Genomic DNA, 27,758 nt, shown 5'->3' on the forward strand with positions numbered 1-27,758 from the left:
GCGGGGAGGTGACGGGGCCGCGCCGCCTCCGCCGCCCCGCAGGCCTCGGCTCTCGCACTCTCTGCTCTGCCCGCATCGCGGCTCGCGGCCCCGCGTCCAGGCTCCGGCGAGATGACGCTCAAGGCGAGCGAGGGCGAGGGCGGGGGCGGCATGCGCACTGCGCTCTCCGACCTCTACCTGGAGCACTTGCTGCAGAAGCGCAGCCGGCCGGAGGTGAGAGGGCCCCGCGGCGTCCTGGGCGCGGGGTGCGGGGCCAGGACTCGGCTCCGGGCCGCGCCGCCCCCACGGGTCCTGCTCGGTCCGTGGCCCCGGCCCCGGGGGGCCCGGCCTCAGAGCCGAGGCCGCGGCGGCTACCAGGGTTCGTTCCGGGGGCTTCAGGTGCGGTGGGTCATCCCCCACCCCCGCAGCCCTTCTGACTGGAAACTCGGAGAGGCCGCGGCCTAGACACAGCGATGGTTAAGGTCAAGGCAAACTTCCCCGTGGACGGAAGTCAGGGTGACAGAAACACTTTGAGGAACAGATCCAAGAAGAGTGGGTCTGCCTGCTTGTTGAAATGCTCATGTCTGGGTCCGCAGAGAAGGTTGTGAAATCCAGCTCTGCCTCTAAAAGCGCTCACTCACCGTCCCTCCGCATTCGCGCACGGTCCCTGGGGCTGCGGTGGGGACAGAGGGGGGGAGGGTGGCCCGTGTGCGTGCTCGCTCGGGTGGACGAGGGATCCACGGGTGACAGCCGTCATCGTGCCCTCCGGATTCCCGGGATGGGTGGTAAAAAGCTGGTAACCTCTATCGTCGAAGATGCCCAGAGAAGGGGTTGATGGTTTCCGTGTGTGTTATCATAGTTAGGAGTGTGGGTCTCACCCACCAAAACGAGGTTGTCTCTTGGCAGAGGTGCGGCCAGCAGAGTGCTCGCAGTTGAAGCCATCACCCAGCAGTTAGGCCCGGGCGACCCGCACCCAGCCTGGCCTGCTTCGCAGCCGGGGGAGGGGTGGGGGGTCGGTCGGGTCCGCTAGTGCCTGTGCAGCCGGCCGAAGTCAGTGCGCCTCCGTCCTCCACCGCAGGGGCTTTCAGGTCAGGGCTATTTCATGTTCACTGTTTTCATTTTAAATGCCTGATGAGTCGGTCCTCAGCAATGTTTGCTGAATTAATAAACGAGTAAAGACGTGGACATTGGAGATGTAGCATAACCTTCCACTTCCACAGATGACGATCCTGAAGGCTCACAAGGCACAGCAAACAGGAGAGCTGTGACCCTGGGCTGGAAGCTCCAGGACACAGTTGATAAGCATCAGTGCCATGTTCACACCTGTCCATTTCCAGTCCGGATCGCTATATTGCAGGCTTCAGTAAGGGCTAGAACGACCGGGAGACACTGTTGTTATTCAGATGACGAGACAAAATTGGAGGTTTGCTTGGGGAATGTGCTCTAAGAGGGAATCCGAATCTAAAAGCGCCTGGCTCCCCGAAGACTGGGATGCGTGATTTTGCTCCTTCCCCATACTCGTTCACTTGGCTGAGCCTTGACTTTTTAATAAAAATCTCCTTATTAAATTTACTCTTGGCAGCCGTATTGAGGTATAATTAGCATACGTTTAATTCATAAACGTATTTGGTCTGCCCAGGAAGATTCCATAAACGCCTACAACCATGTAACCATCACCAAAATGGTGGTATAGAACCCCTTCATTTCTCCAGAAACTTCCCTGGCGATCCTTTACAGTCATTCCCCCTACTTCTGTAAACCCGGAAATCAGCCCCATGTATAATGACGAGACCTGACCTCGTGTAAACTACTGCCTGCTCCTAATGAGTGGGCTTGAGAGATCGTGTGGCTCTTTGAGAGGAGGCCCTATCACTACGAGCGTTACGTTGTGCGACGCCGTCTGAGAGAACACTTTTTGTGGAGCTGGGAGTTTGGCCTAACCTGCGTACGACTCTGCTGGAGCCACTTTGTTTCGCTGTAATGAGAGGATTTAAAGCAGATAAACGGAGAAAGTTGCTACCACGCCGGATGCAGGAGTAGCGTCCGGACCCGGCGGGATGTGGGCGTCAGAGTGAGAGCCCCCAGCGGTTGCTTCAGGTTCACCTTTCCCCCGGGACCCGTGGTGCTCGGTGCTGCCGGCACTGGGTGGGCTCTGCCTCTTGCTTGCTGTGTTTCCCCAGGCAAGCTGCTGAAGGCCTCTGGGCCTTGGGTTTCTCCTCTGTCAAACACACCCATGTGCAAGGTTGTGGGGGTGGTGACCTGACGTAGTGCGTGTCCAACGCTTGGAACCGCACAGGGGCATCCGACGTGTCCCTAAGAGCCGCCTGTCCGGCAGCAGTCAGCGCGGCCCCGTACTGGCAAGAAGTACGAGAGCCTGGCAGGGACTTGTGGGCCGTAATGGAATTCCTAAAGTGATGTCGCCAAAGGCCTTATTTACAGAGCATGCTTTCTGTAAACGTTCCCAAGACTCAATACCTGAACTTGCGCTTCTGACTATAGGCCACATTTAATATTGAAAAAGTATTGTCAAAAGATAAGTTTGCAATAAGTTTGAACGATGGCCTGCCGCCCATGCTCCCATATTTAAGAACATTTCTTTCCTTGGAGAAACTCATAAGCTACCTCTGGCCTTATTCTTTATAGCAAGGCTCCTAAGTGCACGTCAGTTGGCTCACAGAATTCCTCTTCCGTCCTACTCAAAACAGCACTTTGCCCATGAAGTAGTACATCGAGAATCCCCCAACACTCACTGTCTGGTTTTTATTTAATGTTTATTATTTTTGAGAGAGAGCAAGCAGAGGGGGAGCAGAGACAGAAGGGAACAAAGGATGCGAAGTGGGCTCTGTGCTGACAGCAGAGAGGCCCACACAGGGCTTGAACTCATGAGCTGTGACATCATAACCTGAGCTGAAGCCAGACGCCCAACCGACTGAGCCCCCCAGGTGCCCCTAAGATCAGTCTGTTGACTCCTAGGCAGCAGGTGCACCACTCCACACCGGTAGTCCTTGGCTGCGATGCGGTCTTGTTGATTGATCGATTACTGTGTGCGGGAGTGGTTCTGGGGCTCAGGAGTCCAGGACAGAGGCAGGCAGGTGCAGGGCGCCGTGAAGCTGCGAGGCCTTGAGTCTTGGGGCATCTAGGATGTAATTGGTGAGCAGCGCTCCGGGGCGGGGGCGGGGGGGGCTGCTTGTGTGAAGCCAGTGAGGTTCCTGTTGATTGATACTTTGAGTCTGATCATTCTCTGTGATAAAAAGTAATACACACCCCTCCTAGTTGTGACAATCAAAAAATGTCTTGATACACTGTCACATGTCCCCTGGGTAAAGGAAGACAAAATCGGTTGACATTTCAGGGTTGCATAGATTTTACCCCTAAGCAGTGAATTGCTCATACCTTCTAAAAAATGAGGACCCTGGGTGTGGCGCGTCAGGAGGCAGGACTAAGCACATCTCCAGCGGTGGCCCCTGGGGACGGGAAGTCACCCCAGGGTGGGGAACAGGAAGAAAAACTCTGAATTAGGGAACCAGCGCACAACTTTCATAATATGGAATTTTCACTTCTGATTGTTCACCATCTCCTTTTCCTTTATATAAAGAAATATACATGAGCCAAAAACGTGTGTAGGTCTCTGCTCAGAAGTCACCATCCCTGCAAGGGAAGGAGCATTGTGTCTGTCCATGGTACACTGGGTGGATAAGGCGCATCGGAAACAGATCTTCAGACACGTGGTCTTTGGATTGATTGATGTATGTCTTCTCAGATGAGTTAGTGCCCGAGAAACAGTGTGCCTAGTTCATGCATGATTTGAAGATAGGACTTGGCCAGAAACTCCTGGCTCTAGGCCTTTGCCCACCTCTTCTGCATCTCTTGTCATTTGTGGTAAAACTGCTGATCTCTGTATAATACTTGACAACACTCTTGAGTTTCTCAGTTTCTCTTGTTTGTTTTTTTTTAATTTTTGAAAAATGTTTATTTTTATGAGAGAGAGAGAGACAGCCTGAGCAGGGGAGGGGCAGAGAGAGAGGGAGACACAGAATCTGAAGCAGGCTCCAGGCTCTGAGCTAGCCGTCAGCACAGAGCCCGGCGCAGGGTTCGAACCCACGAACCGCGAAACCATGACCTGAGCTGAAGTCAGATGTTTAACCAACTGAGTCCCCCCAGGCGTCCCTCTTGTTTGTCTCCCCCACCCCTTGCCCCGTGTGAAGCAGATCGTGTACCGGCAGGAGTGGGCGTTTGCACATCCCTGGGCCTGGGGCCGCAGGAGACTGGCAGCCCCCCCACCGTCTGCCCTCTGGTGATGCCCTGCCTTCTCGGCCTGGCCTTCTCCTAAGTCTCCACGTGAAAGCAGTTGGCACAGAGCCTCACAGTTTGTTCTTTCCTACGTTCACTGCCGCTCTTAATCCGATTGTTTGGATGAAAACACCAGCTTTCGTTGTCCTGGCTTTATTCACCACCCCCCCACCGCCCACCCCCCCAACCTCCACTCCCGCCAAGTGCCAAGTTTGTTTTTCATCTCTGTTTAAATCCCAGCTTCCTTTGACCAGCTGCCTGTGCCCTTTGAACCCCGCTGCAGATGTTTCCTCCGAAGGGGCTTCCAGAGCAGCGGGGCATTAGCCCTCCAGCAGTTTGATTAACAAAAGGCCAAAAGGCTGCAGAGCAAAGGCCAGACGCAGAGTTGTGGGTGGATGTTTGTGCCCCAGTTTGTCCAGGATCTGAGCAGTGTCTTTAGCCGGAGCCGCTCCCGCCCTGCCCACCCTGCCCCGGGGCCTCCGGTGTGCCCTGCAGAGGAGGGTGGTGATTTTTAAGTCTGAACTGAACCCTGCGAAATGGACTCTAGTACCTTTGACTTTAGTATCCATTCAACATTACTCGTGTCACTTAGCAATCGCGTGGCAGTGGTGGTGACGGTGGTAGTAGTGACCCAAAGAACAGCAGCACACGCCTTGGGAGGCATTGCCATCATCAGTGAATGGCGAGCATGCTCCCTAAACTAGAGCCAGGCCACCATCGTAGGTGCCCGGGACCCATGAGTGACTAAAACAAAGACCCCCGCCTGCGTGGTACTTGTCTTCAGCTTGAGGAGACAAAAGAAACCGAAGGGACAGACAAAGCTCTATTTCCGAGTGGAGTGTATTACCAGCTGTGGAGACAGACAAGAAACGTTGGGGCAGATCAGGGGCCGGGACACACGCCTGCTCCGAGGCAGACGAATGCACGCCCGGGCCCGGCAGGACTGCGATCTCAGCGCCCAGCCTCGGGCGCGTTCATTACTCGGAGGTGAAGGCAGGTGCCTCCCCTCTGTCCCGAGTTCGGCCTGGGCCGGTTGTGTAGCAGGAGGACTGTGGTGCGGCTCCGTCGGGCGGACCTTGTGTCCGCATCCTGGGTCCTCTGTCTTCGTGTCCCACCGAAGAGCAGACGGCTCCCTGCTCTGCCCCTTCATCCCCCGGCAGGCGCCATCCTCCCCACCGCTCAGCAAGCCTTGCTGAAGCTCCATTCGATGGTTTTGAAGAAAGCGGAAGCCTTGCTTTGAGTCCTTTGAGTGCATACAGTCTGAGTCTTAAACTTGATGGAGGATATCTTTTCCATTTATCACTTACGGTGGATGAATGAATGACTTGTCCTTATAGTCATGAACTGCCAAAGGGCAGAGGCCATGACTTAACCATGTGGAGATTTCCTGCACTTCATGGGGTCTCAGCCCCACGGCTTGAATTAAGGAATCACCTTCACTCTGTGTGTGTGTGCGTGCATGCGTGCGTGTGTGTGTGTGTATGTACAGACATCAAGGGTAAATGTATGTCTGTATATTGTTACTCCTACAGTTGTCGTGAGGAGGCAGCTGTGAAGGCCGGTCGGAGGAACTTGCTGTGAGGTGAGATTGAGGAGTAGCCTAGGGAAGTCCCACTGAAGACCGACGGGCTCCGGGGAGCGTGGAGCAGCTCTCAGGAAGGCCACAGGGGGACAGGGCTGCTCAGGGACAGCGTTGTGGTAGAGAACATCGTGCTTTGCTTCCGCAAACCTTACTGTTGCAGATTGGTTCTTTAGTTAGCGCATTCGAGATTTCCGTTTATCTTAGTCATCGTTTGCGACTTCTGGGTGAGTGAGACAGTGACTCTTAGTCATCACGAAGAGCGTCTTGATGGATAAGCACATTTGAAAGACCAACCTTTGGGATAGCAGCTCTTGAACTTTTCTGACTGGAGTGTGTTCTGCATCTGGTGAGCTTTGCTGAGTCCTTAATTTAAAGGCTGACACGTTAAAAACGATGTGCGTAATACAGCTGAATAAGAACAATGTGAGCTAAGTGCCAGTTTATCTGCCTGTTCTAGGTACACGGCCATGTAGGCTTCCTCCCCTTTCAAAGGTCAGTTTGTATTCTGTGGACTAAGACTTTCTAATCTGTCGTTGTTCAGAGCCTTACGCAGGGGCCCCGGAGTCTGGAAACCTAGGCGGATCATCGTAAGCGGTTTATGGATGCTATGGTACCGCGTGCAATAAAAGAATACGATCCGTTTCCTGACCTTATGGCCACCTGTAAACCAGTGTGCTTAGCTTCGCACGTAAACGGTGGCCACTGATAAACCCGTAGAATGATTTCCTGAGTTTAGTTTTCAGCTTTCTCAGCCCCACGGGTAATAGTGGTGAGAAACTGATAGATGAGGGTCAAGGAAAGTCCTGAGTTCCGTTTTGGAGTCAGGCCAGAAGTGTGAGATTGCAGCTCGTCGTGTTGGCACCGCGGCCACACAGTCAGAGGGCCCTCGGCTCGTTGCGCGCCCCCTCCCCCGCCCCGCATCAATGCCGGGACACGCTCGGGGTGAGCACCTGCCCACGGCGCGGGTGGATAATTTGAGAGAGGGATTCCTCCGTCCAACCTGACAGTGCTTTTCCTCTGGGTTTCTTGAGTCCACTTAAGTAGGAATACTGAATATTTAACGTGCCACCTCCTTGAACTGTTTAATGTCTCACCCTGTTGTGCGGCAGCAGCTGTTCAGCTCTGAAGAGTCTTAACCACACGATCCCAGGTCACCGTGGGCTGCACTTCGGGGACCTGTTTCATCACTGTGTATCACGGCCTCTTGCTTTCCTGTCCCAGAACACAAATGGGGATCTGAATCCCGATCGTGTACACTGCAGACCTGTCAAGGACCTGTCACCTGTACATTGGGTGCTACTTGCCCGCCACTTTGCTGCTTATTTTATCCAATCAAGTTCAGTTCTATCTCCTGGGACTTTAGTCATAGGACAGTATCAAAACAATGCAGTTGACAGCAGCACAGTGTGTGCGTGTAGTTCTCTCCCATTCTGTCATGTGTGCGTGTGTATGACCGCCGCCCCCGCTGTCAAGGTGCAGAACTGTTCCGCCGCCACATCGCTCCTCATTCTTACTCTCGCCCTGACCTTGGCAGCCACGAATCTGTTCTCCATCTCTGTAATTTTGTCATCTCAAAAATGCTATTTAGGGCTCCTGGGTGGCTCAGTCGTGAAGCATCTGACTTCAGCTCAGGTCGTGATCTCATGGTTCGTGAGTTTGAGCCTTGCTCCTGGTGAGCCTCACTTCTCTCTCTCTCTCTCTCTTCCTTGCTCCCTTCACCCCCTGCTCAAAAAATGTTATATAAATGGACTCACAGAGTATACAACCTTTTGAGAGTGGCTTTTTTTTCACTCATCAGAATGCCTTTGTAATCCATCTCACTAAACATAAGTGTGATTTCTGCTTTAAATTATACTATCATTTCTTCATTTATTGTTGCGCTCACAGTGGAGACCATTCTTGACTCCTCGCTTCATGAGGCGATGAGGTCAGTGGCCCCTTCCCTTCATTTCCGTCCCCTCTCCTTCTGTTACCGTCTCCACACCCGCCATGTGTTCCTTCACCACGACTGCCTCGTGCCTTCCCTTTCTACAGGTTCTAAGGAGGGAAAAGTCCGTAAATGGTGTTGACGTTATAGCTCCCTGGGGTAGCCGTGCTGCGCAGCCCTGGCTGTCATCCTTTGTATGGGGACCCCTGAGCTGCCAACGCGAGTGCTCTGGGCTCTGCTGTCCGAACTCTGCTTGCTCTGCAGCCACCTCCCCGCCTGCTTCCTGTCTTGTGGAAAGGAACCAAAATCTCCCATCTCCGATGACTTGCTCATTTTATCTTCTTTTTCGGATGTGAGCCTCTATTTCCCTCCCCCCCTGCCCCCTTTGCTTTCCTTTACATGGGGTCCTGGATACTTAGGCTGCCGACTTGAACCTGAATCACAGTCACTTAGGAAAACTTGATCTTGCCGGAATAGAAAGCACTGTGCCTTGTAGAGCGTTTGGGAACAGCAGCTGTTCATTTGCCTGTGTAGAAATTAATTACAAATGACCGGATGCACCGGGGCGCCTGCATGGCACCTGACTCTGGATCTTGGCTTGGGTCATGATCTCACAGGTTGTGGGATCAAGCCCTGTGTCGCGCTATGCGATGACAAGGCAAAGTCTGCTCAGGATTATTTCTCCCCCTCTCTCTGCCCCTCCCCTGCCTGCATGTGGGTTCTGTCTCTCAAAAAAAAAAAAAAAATAGAGTAAGAAATGAAGGATGCTGACCCATTTCCTTTAGCAGCATGTCAGGTCTCTTACAATCCTCATTTTGCACATGATGAAACTAAAGCTCAGAGGGGTCAAGAAGCTGGCCCAAAGTTACCCAGCCGTTTGTTCAAAGACTCGGGACTCCACTCTGGTTTGGGTGTAGTCCTGGTAAAGGTGTGCCTCAGATGTGTCGCACTCGCTGTTGCTCACGTCTCTCCCGGAGAGCCTGTGCGTTTACAAGCACATGTGAAGATCCTCACCGTTCTCACTGGGCTGGTGACAGCATCCCTTTCATCACTCTGGCTGTCTTCGTGAACGATAGGTCTTCAAGATCAACCTTGGGACTTCCTTTTCATTGCTACACGCTGTGTGCACTGCTAGCCATCGTCACGCCATTTCCAGTGGAGTTCTGCGCTCCCAGGTGCCCTAGGTCGCACCACGCCCGACCCCGTCCCAGCAGCGGTGCCGAAGGGCTCACATGACATGGAGGCCACGTGAGCTGTTTTAAGTTTTAGTTCTACGCAAGGCAGTTTCTCTTTCTCAGCACTTCCCTCTTTTGAGGCCACCCAGTAAATAACACTCGTTCAAGCCTCACCATCTTATCAGGGTTTCTAATGACCTCTGAGGATGAAGTAAATTAAGATAGCAGGGCGCCTGGGTGGCTTAGTGAGCTGAGCATCTGACTCTTGACTTTGGCTCAGGTCATGATCTCACTGTTCATGAGGTCGAACTCCACTTCGGGCTCTATGCTGACAGCGCAGAGCCTGCTTGGGATGTTCTCTCTCTCCCTCTTTCTCTGCCACAGCCCTGCTTGTGCTCTCTGTCTCTCTCAAAATAAATAAATAAAGTTAACAAATTAAATGATAAAAAGATTAAAATACCACTTTGTATTTTGCAAGGAGCACCCCCTCTTAAGGGATGCATGTCCATCCGCAAGCCTGTCCCCTCTGACTTCCCAGTCCTTTTCCCTCTGGGGCCTGGGCCCAGGAGGAAGTGAATGAATGAGTGAATGAGTCTAGGTCTAGATAGACACATTCCCACCTGGGGATACTGCCACCTCTCCTACCCTGCAAAGTGGATGGTGACGTACGCCCCTCATGGCACCCCGTGTTGGGAAACTCTCCCTCATTATCTCCGAGGGGCCTCCCTGCATGTGGCTGCAGTGCAGCTGCTCTCTATTTTGAGCTTGGACTCTAATGGTGAATTGGCCCTTCCAGAGACCAAGTTCAGGCCTGGCCCTCCTCCTCTACCTGGGGTGGGCACTGTCAGAAATTTCCACTTGACCTTCCCCACCGTGACCTCTCTTACCGCAGGCTCTGGGCCACTTCAACATTAGCAGAGTAGAAACAGGAGGAAGCAGCAGCAGAGGAGGCTGAGAGACTCGTCCGTGTATCCCACTCAGTGCTGTGTGGCGTCAGCAGATGGCTACACACGTTCGTTCAGCCTACCGTCGATGGGCTTGGGAGGGCCCTCCAGATCTGGGCTCTTTAAGAATAGTGCCGCTCTGAGAAGGGAACACCACCACTTCCTGGGATTCCTGCCGAAAATGTACGACCTCATCCTAATTATGAGAAAACACAGGACAAAACCAAAATTGAGTCTACAAAACAATAGGCCTGTCCTCTTAAAACTGTTAAGGTCACGAAAGACCGAGGAAGACCGAGGAGCTTTTCTAAGCGAAGGGGGGGGCACATGTTGTGCACACTGAATGCAGTGCATGGTCCTGCCCCCTGGTCTGGGGAAGAACATAGATACCGTAAAGGGCATTATTGGCACCGCTGATAAAATGTGGATATAAACTGAGGACCAGGTGTAGTATACGAATGCTAAATTTTCGTTTCTCAGGAAGTTTTTGTTCTTAGGAAACACACCAACATTTATGGGTTAAGGAGCATCATATCTCCAGATTATGGTCAGATGATGCGAAACATTTATTAGCTTTTTTTTTTTTTTCCAAAATAATGCTACGATAACATCACTGTCCACATCTTTCGGTGCACATGGCAGGTGGCTACGCATGTATGTTGAAAGGCTTGGATGCGGACTGCGTGTCTGTACTTTTATTCCGGTCCATCCATCTGTCGTCTGTCCTGGCAGTGCCACACTGAATGCCTTGCTGTCTGGTGGCACCAGTCGTCAGGCTTTGCTGCTGTGAAGATTGGGGGAAAGGGGTCACAGTGGAGATGTCATCGTGGGATGGTAGGAGGGGTGGCAGCCACCTCACGTAGAGGGAGCCCCTCAGGTTCAGCGGTACTGTCGTTATGGTCGTGGGCCAGAGGCTAATCCTAATTCTCCAGTCCCGATAGAACTTCCTGTTTGTAGCCAAAGAGAGGATTTGTGAGAGGCAAATGCTAACCCGAATCATCCTTACGGCTGCGTGATGCAAAGCAGCAGGCTGCTTAAACGAATCCCAACCTGGCTTTTCCCTATAGACGACACAGGTGCGCCGCCCGCCCCGCATCCTTGGTGGCGGTGTGCCTTAGAAATCCGAACTTTGCAAATTACACTACACCTCGTGTAAAAGCCCCAGCGGGGTCCTGGGCAGCGCGTCTGGTAAGTCGGATGATGGCATTTACAAAGAGCCTCACATCACTTCAGATGAGGGACACCACGCTTATGAAATAACCATTGGTTTTCAGAGCCCTTTAGATTTTAGAGTTGCAGCTCCAGAGTGACGCCGCGCCTTCGCTGACTTTATACGTTGTTGTCTTGACCCAATAGGCTGCGTCACATCAGGCGAACGCCATGACCGAGGACATGTACACCAACGGCTGTGCTGCCCCGGGCAGCCCCGCCCAGGCCAAGGGCCAGGACGTACGGAAGGTGCGACTCATACAGTTCGAGAAGGTCACGGAAGAGCCCATGGTAATCCCTTGTCCTGTTCTAGCCCACTGCTCTCTCTGACCCCCTGAGCCCCCGGGCCATGAGAGGACATGCTCTTGGTCCCCAGCCCTGGACCTCATACAGCATGTCCGGAGCCGTCCGGAGGAGGACCTCCGTGAGCGTCCACGACGGCCTTCCTCTGCAGAGGCCCCCCCGCCCCCCAGTCGTCCTGCAGGTTTGCTCAGAGCTGCAGATAACGCTTGCTGTCCTGTGTCCTCCTTGCAGGGAATCACCCTGAAGCTGAATGACAAGCAGTCCTGTACGGTGGCCAGAATTCTTCACGGTGGCATGATTCACAGACAAGGTGAGCATGGGGGCCCTGGGCCGCATTTCACTTGGTCGGCACTGACAGGCAGGAGAGCCTTTTTTTTTTTTTTTTTTTTTTTTATTTCTAGGGGAGAGAGAGAGAGACAGCGTGAGCAGGGGAGGGTCAGAGAGAGAGGGAGTCACAGACTGAAACAGGCTCCAGGCTCCGAGCTGGCAGTCAGCACAGAGCCCGACGCGGGGCTCGAACCCACGAACCGCGAGATCATGACCTAAGCGAAAGTCGGACGCTTAACCGACTAAGCCACCCAGGCGCCCCAGGAGAGCCTTTAAAATGGGGAGCATCTGTGTGCGTGTGACCAGAGATCTCTTGTGGCTTCATGACTGGCACTTTAACTGTGTTACAAGACCTCTGTGTGGATTGCCCAGCGCCACTCTCTCTCCCTCTGAGCATTCTTGCACGCCTGTTTACACCAGTACTTTTCCACCCAATATTTGAGCAGTTAACTACATGCAGCCCATTGCATTGCACTTGGTGTGCCTGACAGTGAGGAAAACAACATTGGCCCCTGGGGGCTGACAGTTAGACTGAGAAAATAGACATTAAACAAATAATTACAAGTACCTATTGTGTCTCCCTAATGTGAAGGAGCGTGAGGTCACACTAAACTGTCGAGTGCTTGCCTGGATACGACCCTCATGGGAGTCGAAAGAACCATTCTTTTCACGCATGCTTGAGTATTTTCACCCCTGACAGTTTCCCACAGTCTACTGTAGAACATGCCGTAGGTGGTGGTTTCTTTCTGTGGTACCTTGAGTTACACTGACGGCCCTTGTTTTAATGTTTGTTCTTTGCGGACTGACTTTTCGTTTCGTGGTAGGCTCCCTTCACGTCGGGGACGAGATCCTAGAAATCAATGGCACAAACGTGACTAATCACTCCGTAGACCAGCTGCAGAAGGCCATGGTGGGTATTGTCTCTGCCATTGTCTGTGTGAAGTGTGGATCCACACTGATGTCTGTGCACATGAGTTTTCTATCAAGTCTTTGTACTGCTCGAGGGGACTCTTACCACTGCTAGTCCCTATTCTGTGCAAGAAATGACAGTTCTCTGCCTTCATTTAGTAAATTTCTAAACCAAGGCAAATAACCCCCAGTGTCTATCTAGAAAGAACACTGGAGTGGGTGCCAGAGAACTTTGGTCTGTGATGCCAGCTCTGAAATCCTGCTCTACTTTATTCTAGCCATGACTTTGAGCAGGTGACTTAACCTCTCTAAGTCATCTGTAAAACGAAGATAGGAATCCCTATTCATGGATTTGTTTCTTTTTGTTTTAATTTTTTAATATGTTTTTATTTATTTTTGAGAGAGAGTGAGAGCGCGAGCAGGGGAGGGGCAGAGAGAGAGGGAAACATAGAATCCACGGCAGGCTGTCAGTAAAGAGCCCGACACGAGGCTCAAACCCACGAACCACGAGATTATGACCTGAGCTGAAGTTGGATGCTCCACAGCCTGAGCCACCCAGGCACCCGCCATATCTCTCTCTTATAATCAACAGAACAAGTAGCCAGAAAATCAGTGAGGACACAGAAGATGCAAACAACACTAGAAACCAGCTTGATCTACCAGACACATACAGATCTCTCAACCCATAAAACACAGAGGATGTGTTGTCTGCCCACAATGAATTTAAATTAGAAATCAAAAACAGGTATCTGGAAATCCCTACTTAGAAATTAAATAAGACCCTTCTAAACAACCCATAGGCCACAGAAGAAATCACAAGGGAACTTAGAAAATACCTTAAAGCAAATAAAAATGAAAATACAGCGCATCCGGGGCGCCTGGGTGGCTCAGTCGGTTGAGCGTCCGACTTCGGCTCAGGTCATGAACTCGCGGTTCATGGGTTCGAGCTCCGCATCGGGCTCTGTGCTAACAGCTAGCTCAGAGCCTGGAGCCTGTTTCAGATTCTGTGCCTCCCTCTCTCTCTGATCCTCCCCTGCTCATGCTGTCTCTCTCTCTCTCTCAAAAATAAATAAAATATTAAAAAAAAAAAATACAGCGCATCCGATTCTGTAGAAAGCCAATTGAGCCGTGCTGAGGTAGAAGTTTAAACTTTTTTAACATTTTTTTTGAGAGACAGAAAGAGACAGAGCATGAATGGAGGAAAAGAAGAGAGAGAGAGAGACCCAGAATCCGAAGCAGTTCCAGGCTCTCAGCTGTCAGCACAGAGCCCGACGCGGGGCTCGAACTCACGAACTGTGAGATCATGACCTGAGCTCAAGTCAGTCACTTAACCGACTGAGTCCCCCAGGCGCCCCAAGAAGTCTAGATCACAAAATGCTTCTCTTAGAAAACAAGAAAGGTCGTAGTCAGCAGCCTCAGATTCCACCTTAAGAAACTGGAAAAATGAAAACAAACCCAAAGCTAGGAAAAGGAAAGAAATTATTAAACAATCAGAAGTGGATTGGACAGGACCTCAGCGAAAGGATGTGGAAGGTGAACGGGGTTGTCTTTTGATAACTCTGAACTAGATGACTTGTGTGTGTCTGTGCGCGTGCATGTATGTGTGTGTGTGTGCGCGCGTGTACACATGATGAGCTAACTGCAGGATGTGTGTGTGTGTGCACGCGTATACATTACAAGCTAACTGGAGGGTGTGTGCACGCACATATGTATATACACATGATGAGCTGAGGATGTGTGTGTGTGCGCACACATTACAAGCTAACTGGAGGGTGTATGTGCATGTGTGTGTGTTTGTGCATGTACACATGATGAGCTAACTGGAGGGTGTGTGTGTGTATGGACGTGTATACATTACGAGCTACCTGGAGGGTGTGTGCACGTGCGTGCGTGTGTGTGTGTGTGTGTACATATGATGAGCTAACTGGAGGGGGGGGTGTGCACGTGCATGTGTGTATGTGTGTGTTGTATGTGTACAGACGATGAGCTAACTGGAGGATTGTGTGTGTATGTGTGTGTACACATGAGCTAACTGGAGAGGTGTGTGTGTGTGTACATACACATGAGCTAACTGGAGGGTGTATGTGCGCGTGTGTGTGCGTGTACACATGATAAGCTAACTGGAGGGTGTGTGTGTGTGTGTACATACAGTACGAGCTAACTGGAGGGTGTGTGTGTGTGTACACATGATGAGCTAACTGCAGGATGCGTGTGTGTGTGCACGTGTATACATTACAAGCTAACTGGAGGGTGTGTGCACGCGCATGTGTGTGTACACGTGATGAGCTGAGGATGTGTGTGTGTGTGTGCGCACGCATTACAAGCTAACTGGAGGGTGTATGTGCATGTGTGTGTGTTTGTGCATGTACACATGATGAGATAACTGGAGCGTGTGTGTGTGTGTGTGGACGTGTATACATTACGAGCTACCTGGAGGGTGTGTGCACGTGCGTGCATGTGTGTGTGTGTACATATGATGAGCTAACTGGAGGGGGTGTGTGTGCGCGTGCATGTGTGTGTGTGTTGTATGTGTACACATGATGAGCTAACTGGAGGATTGTGTGTGTATGTGTGTGTACACATGAGCTAACTGGAGGGTGTGTGTATGTGTGCATGTGTGTGTGTGTTGTGTGTGTACACATGATGAGCTAACTGGAGGGTGTGTGTGTGTACACACATATTACCAGCTATCTGGAGGGTGTATGTGCATGTGTGTGCGTGCGTGTACACATGATAAGCTAACTGGGGGGGGTGTGTACATACATTACGAGCTAACTGGAGGGTGTATGTGCACGTGTGTGTGCGTGTGTACACACGACGAGCTAACTGGAGGGTGTGAGGGAACCAGAGAGGGAATGATGCCTTTGTGCCGCCGTGCCGTCCTCTCCTATATGAACTCTACCACCGCGTAACCTCATAGTAAGGGGACAGCATCCCGCTCACGAACGAAGTGACAGGTAGGAGGGCGCCGTTCTGCAGCCGCTCAGAAGGGAGCGGCCTGAGCACGGAGCGGCAGTAGCCCGCTGCTCTCATGGAAGGAGGGACAGGTAGGCGAAGAGAGTCCAAAGCGATGGATCAGCCGCTCGCAGAGCCTGGGCCTCATTTGGGTCCAGCAGCAGACACACAGGGTAACAGCACACGCCGTGAGACCGGCGGGCGCGCAGGAAGGCCAGTGCCGTCCCCGGGCTTTCGCCTTTGTAAGTGGCCCCACGGGGTCCGTTCACCAGCTTGTCTCTCACATAAGGTGTTGCCCGGGGCGCCCTCCTACCCAGAGGCAGCAGCAGCAAGTGGCCCACGAGCAGGTTGATGTGTTCCCCACGGGGCGTCGTCCCCGAAGCAGGCGGATCGGCAAGGCCCGGGGTGGCTTTCTGAGCCTGTGCTGTGGCTCTGACCCTGAGTCCCGTGTGACCACCAGACAGCTAGACATAGGATATGAGAAAGAAAGCTGTGAAAAGAGGTTTGACTTCAGTTATGGGAATACAATTGCAGGATGAAGGACCAGGAAATACTTTACACCAGTCACACTGGCAGAAGGTTACATGTAATCCGGCGGGAATCGGGGGAAAGTTTCTCTGCTATATTCCTGCTGACAGTGGAGTGGCCATAGTCTTTTGGGAGAGTAATATGAGGACAGCCTTTAAGTGCTCTTCCCCTGTGCTTCTGCATTTCTGCCATGGTATTCTGTCGTATAAAAATCAAAATGCATGGGGTGTTTGGGGGGCTCAGTCGGTTGAGTGTCGACTTGGGCTCAGGTCATGATCTCATGGTCCATGGGTCCGAGCCCCGCATGGGGCTCTGTGCTGACAGCTCAGAGCCTGGAGCTGCTTCGGATTCTGTATCCTCCTCTCTCTCTGTCCCTCCCCCACTCTCTTTCAAAAATAAACATTAACATTTTTAAATCAAAAGGCAAATCTGGAAGGATATATTTTTAAGGACGTCTATTGCAGCAGATTATAGTGAAAAAAAGACTGGGGACAAACGACATGCCGAGTACTCGGGAGAGTAGCTGAATGAAGAGCGGGTCATAGAGTCCGGTACACAGTGTGGTCCCGTTGTTGTTAAGAGTACATACGTGTGGGGGCTCCTGGGAGGCTCGGTTAAACATCCAACTTCGGCTTAGGTCATGATCTCACGGTTTGTGGGTTCGAGGCCCGCGTCGGGCTGTGTGCTGACAGCTCAGAGCCTGGAGCTGCTTCGGATTCTGTGTCTCCCTCTCTCTCTGACCCTCCCCTGCTCACTCACTCTCTCTCTCTCTCTCTCCCCCTCTAAGAAATAAATAAAAACATTGAAAAGAAATAAAAAAAAAAAAACAAAGTACATACATGTGAATGTGGACGTGTGTGTGTGGAAATATTTGGAAATGTTTTCTCTGGTGTGGAGAAAAGCATGGGTGTGTGTGTGCCAGGGCTCCTTTTAGGTTCATCTGGGGACCTTTTGGGGTTGAGTGTGGGGAGGGGGAAATCATTAGCTCTTTCTTCATTGCTCTCTGTCCGTGTCCGAGTTACAGTGGTTTGTGAGCCACACAGCACTTCTGTGCTGGAGGAGGAATTGTCCTACAAACGTTCAAAGTGTGCAGTCAAGATGTGGGTTAGATAAAAAACACTTTTTGGGGCTTTGAGAGAGGAAATGAGAGGTTTTGAAACCCCAGATCATTCAAGTTAGTTTCCTTACAATTTTATTTCCCTGTTCTTTTTTAATAGAAAGAAACCAAAGGAATGATCTCATTAAAAGTAATTCCCAACCAGCAGAATCGTCTTCCCGCACTACAGGTAGGCGACACCATTCCCTCTGTTGCGTTCTTTGAGGTTTGATTGAAGTGACATGATTCTCAGTTCTCAGTATTGCACGAGCATAGCTGCCTGGCGCTCTCTGGGCTCACGTCACATCCGTTACGAACAGGCAGACCTTCTTTCTGAGTTGCTTGTTGGAACCGATGTGAAAAGGAAGGGTAATCTCCCTATTCAGAGGGGAGAATGGGCAAAGCACATGAAGAGGTCATTCACAGGAGGAGAAACACAGATGGCCATTGAACACATGAGAAAATACCCAGTCTCACCAGTCAAGAAAACACCACACACACACAAAATAAAATGGGTACAACATCACTTTTCGCCAGGCAAATTGGCAAATATTTTTAAAACCAGTAATAAATAACCACAGTGGTTAACGGCACCGAAGGAACGCGTCTTTGGCGCACTTACTCAGAGTTGATTGTGACTCTAATGCTTTAGATAATGGAGGCGTCCGCCCCAGTGCACGCACAGCGCAGTGTCGGTAGACGAGAGAGTGTTTGGATGGGACCCTGGTGGACGATGCTTGTCAAGTTTCTGCTGCCGGCCATTTATGTTATTGTGGCGTGATTTTCTTTTTTTTTTTTCAATGTTTACTTTCTTTTTGAGAGAGAGAGAGAGACCCATGGGCAGGGGAGGGTCAGAGAGAGAGGGAGACACGGAATCTGAAACAGGCTCCAGGCCCTGAGCTGCCAGCACAGAGCCCGACGCGGGGCTCGAACTCATGAACTGTGAGATCATGACCTGAGCCGAAGTCGGATGCTCAACCGAATGAGCCACCCAGGCGCCCCTACAAATTGATTTTTATAGTCCCATGGTAATTATATTCAGTAGCTGACCATAGTTAGCTAAGTCCCCATTCTCGGAAAATTGGCTTGTTTCCAGTATTTCACTTTTGTAAATAATGATGTGGCGACTTTTCCATACGATATAACTGGCAACTCCTGCATAGCAGTGAACTGTGGGGTGACGTAATCCTAGTGTTAAGTGACGTACCGTGAAAAGATTTCCCGAAGAAACATGCATTTCAGATAGTAGCCTCTCTGTACTCCAGGACAGATGGACAGACAACTCAGACCCAATAACCACAGTGTTCCAGCTGCTCACCGTTGTGTTGTTCACGCAATCCCAGCCCTGTCTACTTGGACCGGAGCTCGGCTACCTAAACACACAGGTGCTGGGTTTCTCTAAAGCCACTGCCGCCGCTCCCTTTCTCTCATTTTGTAGATGTTCATGAGAGCGCAGTTTGACTATGATCCCAAAAAGGACCACCTGATCCCTTGCAAGGAGGCGGGACTGAAGTTTGTTACCGGGGACATCATCAAGATCATCAACAAAGACGACAGTAACTGGTGGCAAGGGCGGGTGGAAGGTTCCTCCAAGGAGTCGGCAGGATTGATCCCTTCCCCTGAGCTGCAGGAGTGGTGAGCCACGGCCCTAGGGCTGGAGTTGGCCGGTGGGAGGGGCCCCCGCTCGCTCAGCTTCAGAAGTCTGTTGTGTCCTGTGTCCTGTCGTGTGTGGTGTCTGCTTCTCAGCGCCGCCAGCCCCCAGCCTCACCTGGCGCGGTGGGGGGGGGGGGGGGGCAACGGTAAGGTGAGCGGCTCGGCTCACGGAGGGTCAGGTGCCAAAGGGCCCTAGGGTGGAACCACCTCCCAGGCCAGGACGCTCCTGAGTCCTGCGGACGCAGTCCGATGTCAAATGTGCATCCATGGTGCAAATTGGCAGTGCGTCACAAAAATAATCGTGTCCCCAAATTCTTAGCCTGCTCCCTTAGTCCTGTGCCGGCTCCATGGCCCTGGGACTCACAGCACTGCCGGGTGATCGCACACATTCGTGCTGCAAACTGAACCCAGCAAACAGCGCCACCTCGAGCCAGAACTGTGGTGGCCTCCTCTCCAGGGAGGGCACAGAGGGAGTTGTGGACATGGCAACAAATAGCGCGAGGTGCCGTCTAGAAATGACGTTTTACAATTAGAGCAGCAAGTAAAATACAGCGCCAACCCTGCGCGACATTGGCGAAAGGCCCAAATGCGTTGGCCACGGCTTCTAAGCCATTCTTCCAGGTAGCACAGCATGGGGACCACGCAGGATGGGGGCCTTGGGAGGAGCCGGTGGCACAGTGGTACTCACGCAAGTTAGTGGGTTGTGTGCGACAAGTGTTACTTTTGAAAAATGACATCAGACGGGGGTATTGGAGTACATTGCACATATTTGATAGGAAGTATGTCGCGGACACGGGGGCGCTCGGAAAGCAGTGTAGCAGGCAAAGCAAGCGCATCCAGGGCTGTGCGCGCCGCCCTCTGCTGAGAGCGTGGGACCCAGGCTCCGGGTCACCTGTCTGAAGGCGGCGCGCTAGGCACTTTGCACACGCTCTGTCCCGCTCACACCGTGGTCCTGTTCGCAGGGAACAGAGGCTCAGAGAGGTGGGTGCCGTCCAGACTCACACGGGACGACTTCACAGGGCTCAGTTGCCTCCCATGCCTCTCTGGAGAGTTCTTTGTGGGCATCCAAATACCCGGCATTTGAAATTCATGCAGGAAGGAGTGTCCCCCACCCCAGCCGCCGCGTCACCCCTCAGCGCAGCCTGGCTGGGCCAGCTGGGCGCCTTCCGCCTGTTTCCTGCGGGGCCCTCAGGTCCAGGTGCAGGACCGAGAATGCATGTTTTCCCTCCGCACCTGCCTACTAGTCTACACCCTGCTCAGCACACACCCAGAGCCTTCGACTCACGGACACGGGGGTGGGGGTGGGAGAGCGGGGAGGAGAGAGGCAGCCAAGGGGGTAACCGGCAGAGACAGAGAACAAGAGGTGGCGGGTGGATGTGAGAGAGACACAGATTGGAGACGAGGGGATGAGAGATCCATACAGAGGTGGAGACAGAGACAGACACACAGACAGAGATGGGGAATTGGGGAGGAAGAGACAAATGAGGGCTGAGAGAGCGGGAGTGGATGAGGGACACACAGAGCGGGTGTGAGAGGAGACGGTCAAGGGCGGCACACAGTTTGTGGCAGATTGGTCTGGAGGTTTGTTTTGTTTCAAGATTTCATCATTAAGCAATCTCTACACCCGACGAGGGGCTTGAACTCACAACCCCGAGATCAAGGGTCACGTGCTCTCCCAACTGAGCCAGCCAGGCGCCCTCGGTCTGGAGGTCTAATGTAGAAGAAAGGGGGTCCCAAAGCCCCGTCACATGGGAATGGCCCTGGGCCTTGTACGTTGAGGTTCCATTGACTTTCTTGGTCATCTTGTCCTGGCAGGCGAGTGGCAAGCGTGGCACAGTCTGCGCCGAGCGAGGCCCCGAGCTGCAGCCCCTTCGGGAAGAAGAAGAAGTACAAAGACAAGTACCTGGCCAAGCACAGCTCGAGTAAGCTTCCCGGCATCCTCTCCACGGGCTGCTGGCAGCGCAGGGGCGTGGCGTTGTGCACAGCGGGCCGTTTGTTATACAGAAAGTGGGCGGGTCTCCTGGCTTTCTCTATTACCACACTCGTCTTCCCCATACCCGTGCGGGAAGGCCAGAGGTCTCCTCACACCTGCTCATCATCCTCACATAACCAGCCAACCGGCCGTCCAGACCTTTCCACTGTGTCAGCGCCATCAGCCTGACCCGCTCATGGTCTGCGCAACCCCAAAAAATAGCACGTTTTGCTGAGAACTCACGTTGCCTTTGCTTTTTACCTACCGTGGCAGGTAATAGACCAGAATTACCGATGGGTTCAAGCAGATTGTAGATAACAAGTGAATAGCGTTCTACCAGTCGGAACACTGGGAGTGTTCAAAACAAAGCAGGAGCGCCAGCAAATCACAGCCTGAGATCGCTTCCTGTGTCAGGAGCCTATGCGGAGGAGTAGGAGGTGTGGCGGGAGTGGGGGGGGGGGGGGCGGCGCCGGAAGGCGGGGACAGAAGGACAGTGTTAGCCATCTCTCTGGCAGCAGGGAAGAAAGAACGGCGGATGTGGGAACCGGGAGGGACAGAGACTCAGATTTCCACCTTGAGCAGCCAGGCGGCGTGTCCCAGGGCCGTGAGGTAGCAGACTAGGGAGAGAGAGGAAAAGGGAGAATAACGGGGTCCAGAACATTAGAATATCAAAGTTCAAAGAACTCAGTGACAGGGTCGTGTCGAGTTCAGGTGGAGGGGGTTGGGAAAACCCAAGAAACAGACCCAGAGGCACGGTGTCCGTGACCCTGGCCGTCATTCTCTGCCAGCAGCCACTGCCCTTGTTCCTCATGGTGTCCTGACCTGACAGTTGCTCACCACCCCCACCATCCTTTGCAGGGCCACTAAGTTTGCTCTCCCCCAAAGCGCAGCCGTGGGGCAGCCCAGGGTCCCACTGCTTCCGTCGCAGCCCCTGCCGTCCAGTAACTACCCCAGCGTGTCTTCTAGAACCTAAGTGCAGCCGTGCGACATCGGCGAAGCCAGGCCAGCGTCCTGTGTCACTAGCCCCAGCCGTGGAAATGAACGTTGCTCTTCTCTGTCTCTAGTTTTTGACCAGTTGGATGTCGTTTCCTACGAGGAAGTTGTTCGGCTCCCCGCGTTCAAGAGGAAGACCCTGGTGCTCATAGGTATTGTCTCGCTGTCCTCCCGCCCACGATGCTCTGCAGGCGACACCGCGTGTCCCCCCCGCGCTGCATACTGCAGCCCCACTCCAGGAGCTAAAAAGGCAGTGAGGCGGAAAAGGGAAAAAAGAAAGCATGGTCCCCACGCTCCCCGAAGCCCTACAGTTTCCCCGTGTGGATTCGCTTTACAGATGAAACTGGACCTTCCCAGTTTCTCGGCAGCTTCAGGTGGGCGGCTCACCCACTGTCTTTAGAGTGAACGTGTTAGTTGCTTTCGCGATCTGTATTAGGGTTCTGGAAACTGCCAGGGAAAACGGCGCCTTTAATTCAGTTCCAGTAATTTCGCAGAGCTCAGTAAAGTGACATCTTTGCGAAAGGGACAGAAAAGCCCGTGTATTAGCCAGCTTCTCTGTGGAAACCCGTCCCGTTCTGCGTCCTGACCCCAAGCCCTTAGCGAGAGCCTGGAGCGCCGAGTCCTCCTGAGCCGGAAGCCACAGCAGCCCGCTCCGCCCACGCCGCGTCCCTAGGCCGAGCCCCACGTTGGTTTCTGGGGCGCGAAGCGGAAGGCTCCGCGTTCTGCCTTCTCCAAGCCTCTGTCCTCTGTCCGCAGGGGCCAGCGGGGTGGGCCGCAGCCACATCAAGAGCGCCCTGCTCAGCCAGAACCCGGACAAGTTCGCGTACCCGGCCCCGTGTGAGTGCCCGGGGCCCTCGCGGGGCGGGCGGGGGCACCGCGCTGTGTCACGTCCCACGTCAACCACTGGGTTGGAAAACCAAAACCTGATTAGGAAAGGTGACAAACAGAAACACATAATCGCTCTGGGTAACTACGTCCCTGTTCTTTTCTGTGCTGTTTGCCTGCATAACGGAAGCAGTAAAAAAAAATTTTAAATACTTAAAACGTTGAATATTAAATATTGAATATTTAAAACAGTGAATATTAAGTACCGAATAGTTAAATTATCAAGCAGATAATATTACGGAAAACCTACATTCCTTGGGGTTGTGGGCTTGAGCCCCGTGTCAGGTGTAGAGTTTACTTAAAGTCTTTAAAAACCATATGTTACTTTTTTCATTTTACTTTATATTATAAACATTTTCTCATGCGCTTAAATCCCAGTCTGTTGAGCGACTGCACCGTAACTTCCGTAGCTGGCCCGCTGTCGCCTCGCGTCTGGGCGCCATCTCCTCCTGCCGGTCTCGGCACCGTCCTCCTTAGGGGGCTCCGGCCAGCGGCCGGGTCGGGAGTCAGGTCCCTTCCGTTCCCGGAAGCAAAGCTGCGTAGTGTGATCATGTGTTTTCCCAGGAGACACTGCTCGCCAGGGTAGAAAACTCTATTCGGAATCCGGTATTAGTAGTTTTGTACTCCGTGCGTGGACACTGTGCCCTTAGGGATGAGGGACACACGAGGGGCAGACAGCAGATGGCCCCGGGTTGGGAAGTGAGTGGGGACGTCTAAAAGGAGAAATAACGGGTGAAGAAGACTTGCCATTTTACGAGAGGGGAAGCAAGAGCCACGTGTGCAGGTCGGGATCAATGTGCAAGATGGAGGGGGAGGGGCCCGCTGCAGAGGGGCTGCAGGCCAGGTGTGCGGGGGGGGGGGGGGGGGGGGGGGGGGTTTCAAGCTGTGCGTCTGGAGCACATCTTACTTAGAGGATGGTTGATATGAGTAATAGTAAATGTCGTGCCTTAAGAATATTCCAACAATAGGGGCGCCTGGGTGGCTCAGTCGGTTAAGCGTCCGACCTCAGCTCAGGTCATGACCTCACAATTCATGGGTTCGAGCCCCACGTCGGGCCCTGTGCTGACAGACAGCTCAGAGCCTGGAGCCTGCTTCAGATTCTGTGTCTCCCTCTCTTTTTGACCCTCCCCTGCTCACACTGTGTCTCTTTCAGAAATAAATAAAAAACATTAAAAAACAGTTTTAAAAAGAATATTCCAACATTTAACGATACTGGTTTTTTTTTTAATTTTTTTTTTTTTACAAATAGTTTATTGTCAGATGAGTTTCCACATAACACCCAGTGCTCACCCCCACAAGTGCCCTCCCCCATGCCCCTCCCCCCTCCCCCCCACATCCATCAGCCCTCAGTTTGTTCTCAGCATTCAAGAGTCTCTCATGGTTTGCCTCCCTCCCTCTCCCCCACCATTTCCCCCCTTCTTCTCCCCCTTGGTCCTCCGTCAAGTTCCTCCTAATCCTCCTATACGTGCAAACATACGATATGTGTCCTTCTCTGCCTGACTGATTTCGCTCAGCATATAACGATACCGGTTTAGACCAAATGAAAGTACCCCTCTTTCCAAGCCACGTGCAGGAAACTTTACATGTCCTTCCACGGGATTGTGCCCGTGGCTCACAGATCTGTTTAAAAAGTATTTTCAGCTGTGTCGTCTCCAGTTGTGAGCTCTACTACTCCTGGGGTTGGTGGTGTAAGAGATGTCGCTTCATATGGGGAAAGGGACGCGGATTGCCCACGCTGGGCTCTGCCTTCTGAAAGGCACCACCCTCGGGATGGACAGGGCGTGTCCTGCCCGGGGGTCGCGCCCCGGGGGACACGCCCCTCCGCTCAGCCCTGAGGGGAGGGTGAGGGACCGCGTTCTGTGCGCAGACACCACGCGGCCGCCCAGGAAGAATGAGGAGGACGGGAAGGAGTACCACTTCATCTCCGCCGAGGAGATGACGCGGGACATCTCTGCCAACGAATTCCTAGAGTTTGGCAGCTACCAGGGCAACATGTTCGGCACCAAATTTGAAACCGTGCACCAGATTCATAAGCAGGACAAGATTGCCATCCTGGACATCGAGCCCCAGGTGGGTAGGCGCGGCGCGGCGGGGCCGGGACGGCGGCGCGGCGGGGCCGGGACGGCGGCGCCAGGAAGGATGGCCGTAGCGCCGGGCTCGTCGTGGCGGCTAACTCCGGTCCTCTCTCTCCTTCCTCGTTTTCCAGACCCTGAAGATTGTCCGCACGGCAGAACTGTCCCCGTTCATTGTGTTCATCGCGCCGACTGACCAGGGTGCCCAGGTGGGAAGGACGGGGTTGTGCAGGGTGGATGCAGGGTCGCCGTCCGGGTCTGCCCAGACCGGGACATCAGTCCGGACCGTGGCTGGTGATGGACCCCCCACAAGCTGCCTGGCCGCGGCCGTCCTTCCCCAAAGGGCGTGGGCACATTCGATCTGCCGAGCCAGAGGCTAGGCCGGCACCCGGGCCAGGGCTCAGGCCCAGTCGTCGTTCCCAAAGTGCGTAGGGCCCAGTGGCAGAGACGGGCAGTTTGGCAGATCCCCACGCCGGCGCGACGTGGGCTCAAGTGGCGCGAAGGAGGGCTAGCAGAGGCGGCCCTCAACCCACCCTGGGGTGAGCGTGGCTGTGGGGACAGAGGAAGGGCTCCTCCTACCTGCCCCGCGCCATCCTCCCTACGCCTCGCTGCCCCCAGCCCATTCACCGGGCCTGACGGAGATCTCGCTGTGTCGCTGCGTAGACGGCTCCTCCCGCCTTTCGTAGTAGCTGCGTCTGTGACGTTAACTCTTCATTCTCGCCGTTTCCTTCTCAAAGGCCATTTGGGCTGTTTTCAAAGCGACCATTGTAAAGCACGCTGCGGCCAGCGGCCGGTACGTAGGGCATTTGACACATGTGCAGTGTACGCGGAAAAGTTCCAGGCAGGACCGCCCAGTCCAAGGATGCGTGCGGTGGGAATCGAGAATTTGGAGACACATTTCCTGCGACGGTGCTTGCTTCCATGTGCCGGGACCGTGTTCTCCAAAGTTCTTTTCTGGCCTAACGGAAAAATGCAGTCTCGTAGTTACGCCTTTTACAGCGAGTGGTTGAGCAGCTTGTCAGACTGTTAAGGGTTATTTGTGTCCTCTGCAAACTGCCTGCTCGGCTCTGGGGCTAATTTCTCCACTGGCTTATTGGCGGCCTTCTCTGTGATTCCTAGGACCTCTGCGTGAGAGGAACTGGCCCTGTGTGATGGCAGCTGGAGACATTTTGTCCCGGTTTGGGATGTCTTTTGGTGTTTGTTGCTGTGCAAACATTTTTACTTTTATGGAATGCTCAGTCTTTTCATGGACACAGGTTTGGGATTCTAGAAAGAGGCCCAGGATCGCAGCTGTGGTGGCTGTGGGAAGGGATGCGTTCAAAGGCGCGAACTGGGGGAACGGCTCGTCCACACCGTCTCAGTGTAGCGTAGCTATTGGCCTTCAGAGCTGGGATTCTTCAGTCAGGGTTGCTTCGAGATCCTCGACCCTTGCGGCGTTCCTAACCCATCGCCTCTGTGCGCCCTGCTCTGTTCGCATTCCCAAGGAAGGGCTTCAGGGTTTGAGCGCGTGGTTCTGAGCCCGGCCGTGGTCACAACAGTCCGGGCACGCCGACCTGCCCTCATGGGCCTCGGGGACGGCCGTGCCGTGGCCCGCTTCATCGTGGCTCTCTCTCCTTTGCAGACGGAGGCCCTGCAGCAGCTGCAGAAGGACTCGGAGGCCATCCGCAGCCAGTACGCGCACTACTTTGACCTCTCGCTGGTCAACAATGGCGTCGATGAAACCCTGAAGAGATTGCAAGAAGCCTTTGAGCAGGCGTGCAGTTCCGCACAGTGGGTGCCCGTCTCCTGGGTGTACTGAGCCCACACGCCCTTCTCCAGCGCCGTGAACTCCGTTCTCCTTGCTTTCAGACAAACGGGGACGCTCCCCGAGCTTTGTCAGCTTCCTGCACTCCGCTCCTATCCTACTTTTGCCAGTGGGCGTCGGGCTGGCACAGGCCCCCGGCGGGGCTCTGACCTTCCTGCTAGATGGAGCCCCCGCCAGCAGGGCCTCAGAAGGCTCTCGAAGCCTGAGGCCGCAAGTACTGTCAAAACACGACTGCCGATCAAAGACGGTGCACACAGAGAGGAAAAGCAACAGACCTGGTTCTTAAAAGCCCGTGCACCTTCTCACCTTTAAGTACCCCAGGCTCAATTTCACTGGTCTTGGAAGCATTCATAACCTCGGCCTTGACTTTCTAAAATGCCAAAATGAACCAGCTGTGCAATAGGAGGTCTGCTCTAGGGAACCCTCAAAAGCAATAAAAATGTTGTCGTGTTAAAATGCCAGTACCTGGTAACTCCTTGCATGTCCGCCTGCACAGGTCCCCGGAGGGGGAACCCGCACCGCCGGCCCCGAGCTCCCAAGGGCAGCCTCACCCCGGCTGCCTCTGCTGGGTCCCTAAGTCTCCCCTCGGGCACGGCACAATCTGGAGCCCAGGGGTCAAAATAACCCAACCTCTCATGAGCGGTGTGCGTGCACTGGGCTGGGCACGACCCGGTGCTTACTCGTGTACCAGACACATGCCCACACACGCATGCACACACGTGCGCATCTAAAAAAAAACCTGGGGAACAAAGGTGTGAACGTCCCACTTGTATTCCATGGGGGGGGGGGTGAGTGCGCACATTCACGCCTATTTCAGGGACCAGAAGATTGCCGAGGGCACGCTGCCTGTTTTCCTCCTACCCGACCTGACGTCGGGGCACCCACAACTGCTTGCCCAAATTAAACTGTGTCCGGAAGAGAAACCCCACTCCCCTGTCCTCGCAGTAGCTGCTGGGGTCACAAGCAGCTGTGTCCACGTAGAGAGTCACACAAAGCGCCCCCATCGTGGACGAGAAGCCACTAAGGGGACACGGCTGGCTCCCCGCTGCGACCTGCCGGAGGCCTTGCATTCTGCCCTCGCTCTGTGGAGGGAAACCCAGCGCCGGGCCTTGCTCAGGATCCCCATCCGTGATGAGCCCCCTGCACAGCGGCCCC

At 53.5% G+C, this 27,758-nt stretch overlaps 1 protein-coding gene across 1 annotated transcript; it reads left to right on the forward strand.

Moving 5' to 3' along the window:
- Positions 1–27,064, forward strand: MPP1 (membrane palmitoylated protein 1). The gene is made up of 12 exons (XM_039222689.1): positions 1–213; positions 11,254–11,397; positions 11,641–11,719; positions 12,561–12,646; positions 17,346–17,414; positions 18,663–18,859; positions 20,693–20,799; positions 21,914–21,994; positions 22,599–22,679; positions 24,595–24,797; positions 24,934–25,008; positions 26,421–27,064. Exons 1-12 carry the CDS (start codon positions 112–114, stop codon positions 26,595–26,597), a joined length of 1,401 nt encoding a protein of 466 aa, XP_039078620.1. The 5' UTR covers positions 1–111; the 3' UTR covers positions 26,598–27,064.
- The last annotated feature ends 694 nt before the right edge of the window (positions 27,065–27,758 follow it).

This window comes from Hyaena hyaena, unplaced genomic scaffold (assembly GCF_003009895.1).
Source record: "Hyaena hyaena isolate Hyena2069 unplaced genomic scaffold, ASM300989v1 scaffold_1178, whole genome shotgun sequence".
NCBI lineage: Eukaryota > Metazoa > Chordata > Mammalia > Carnivora > Hyaenidae > Hyaena > Hyaena hyaena.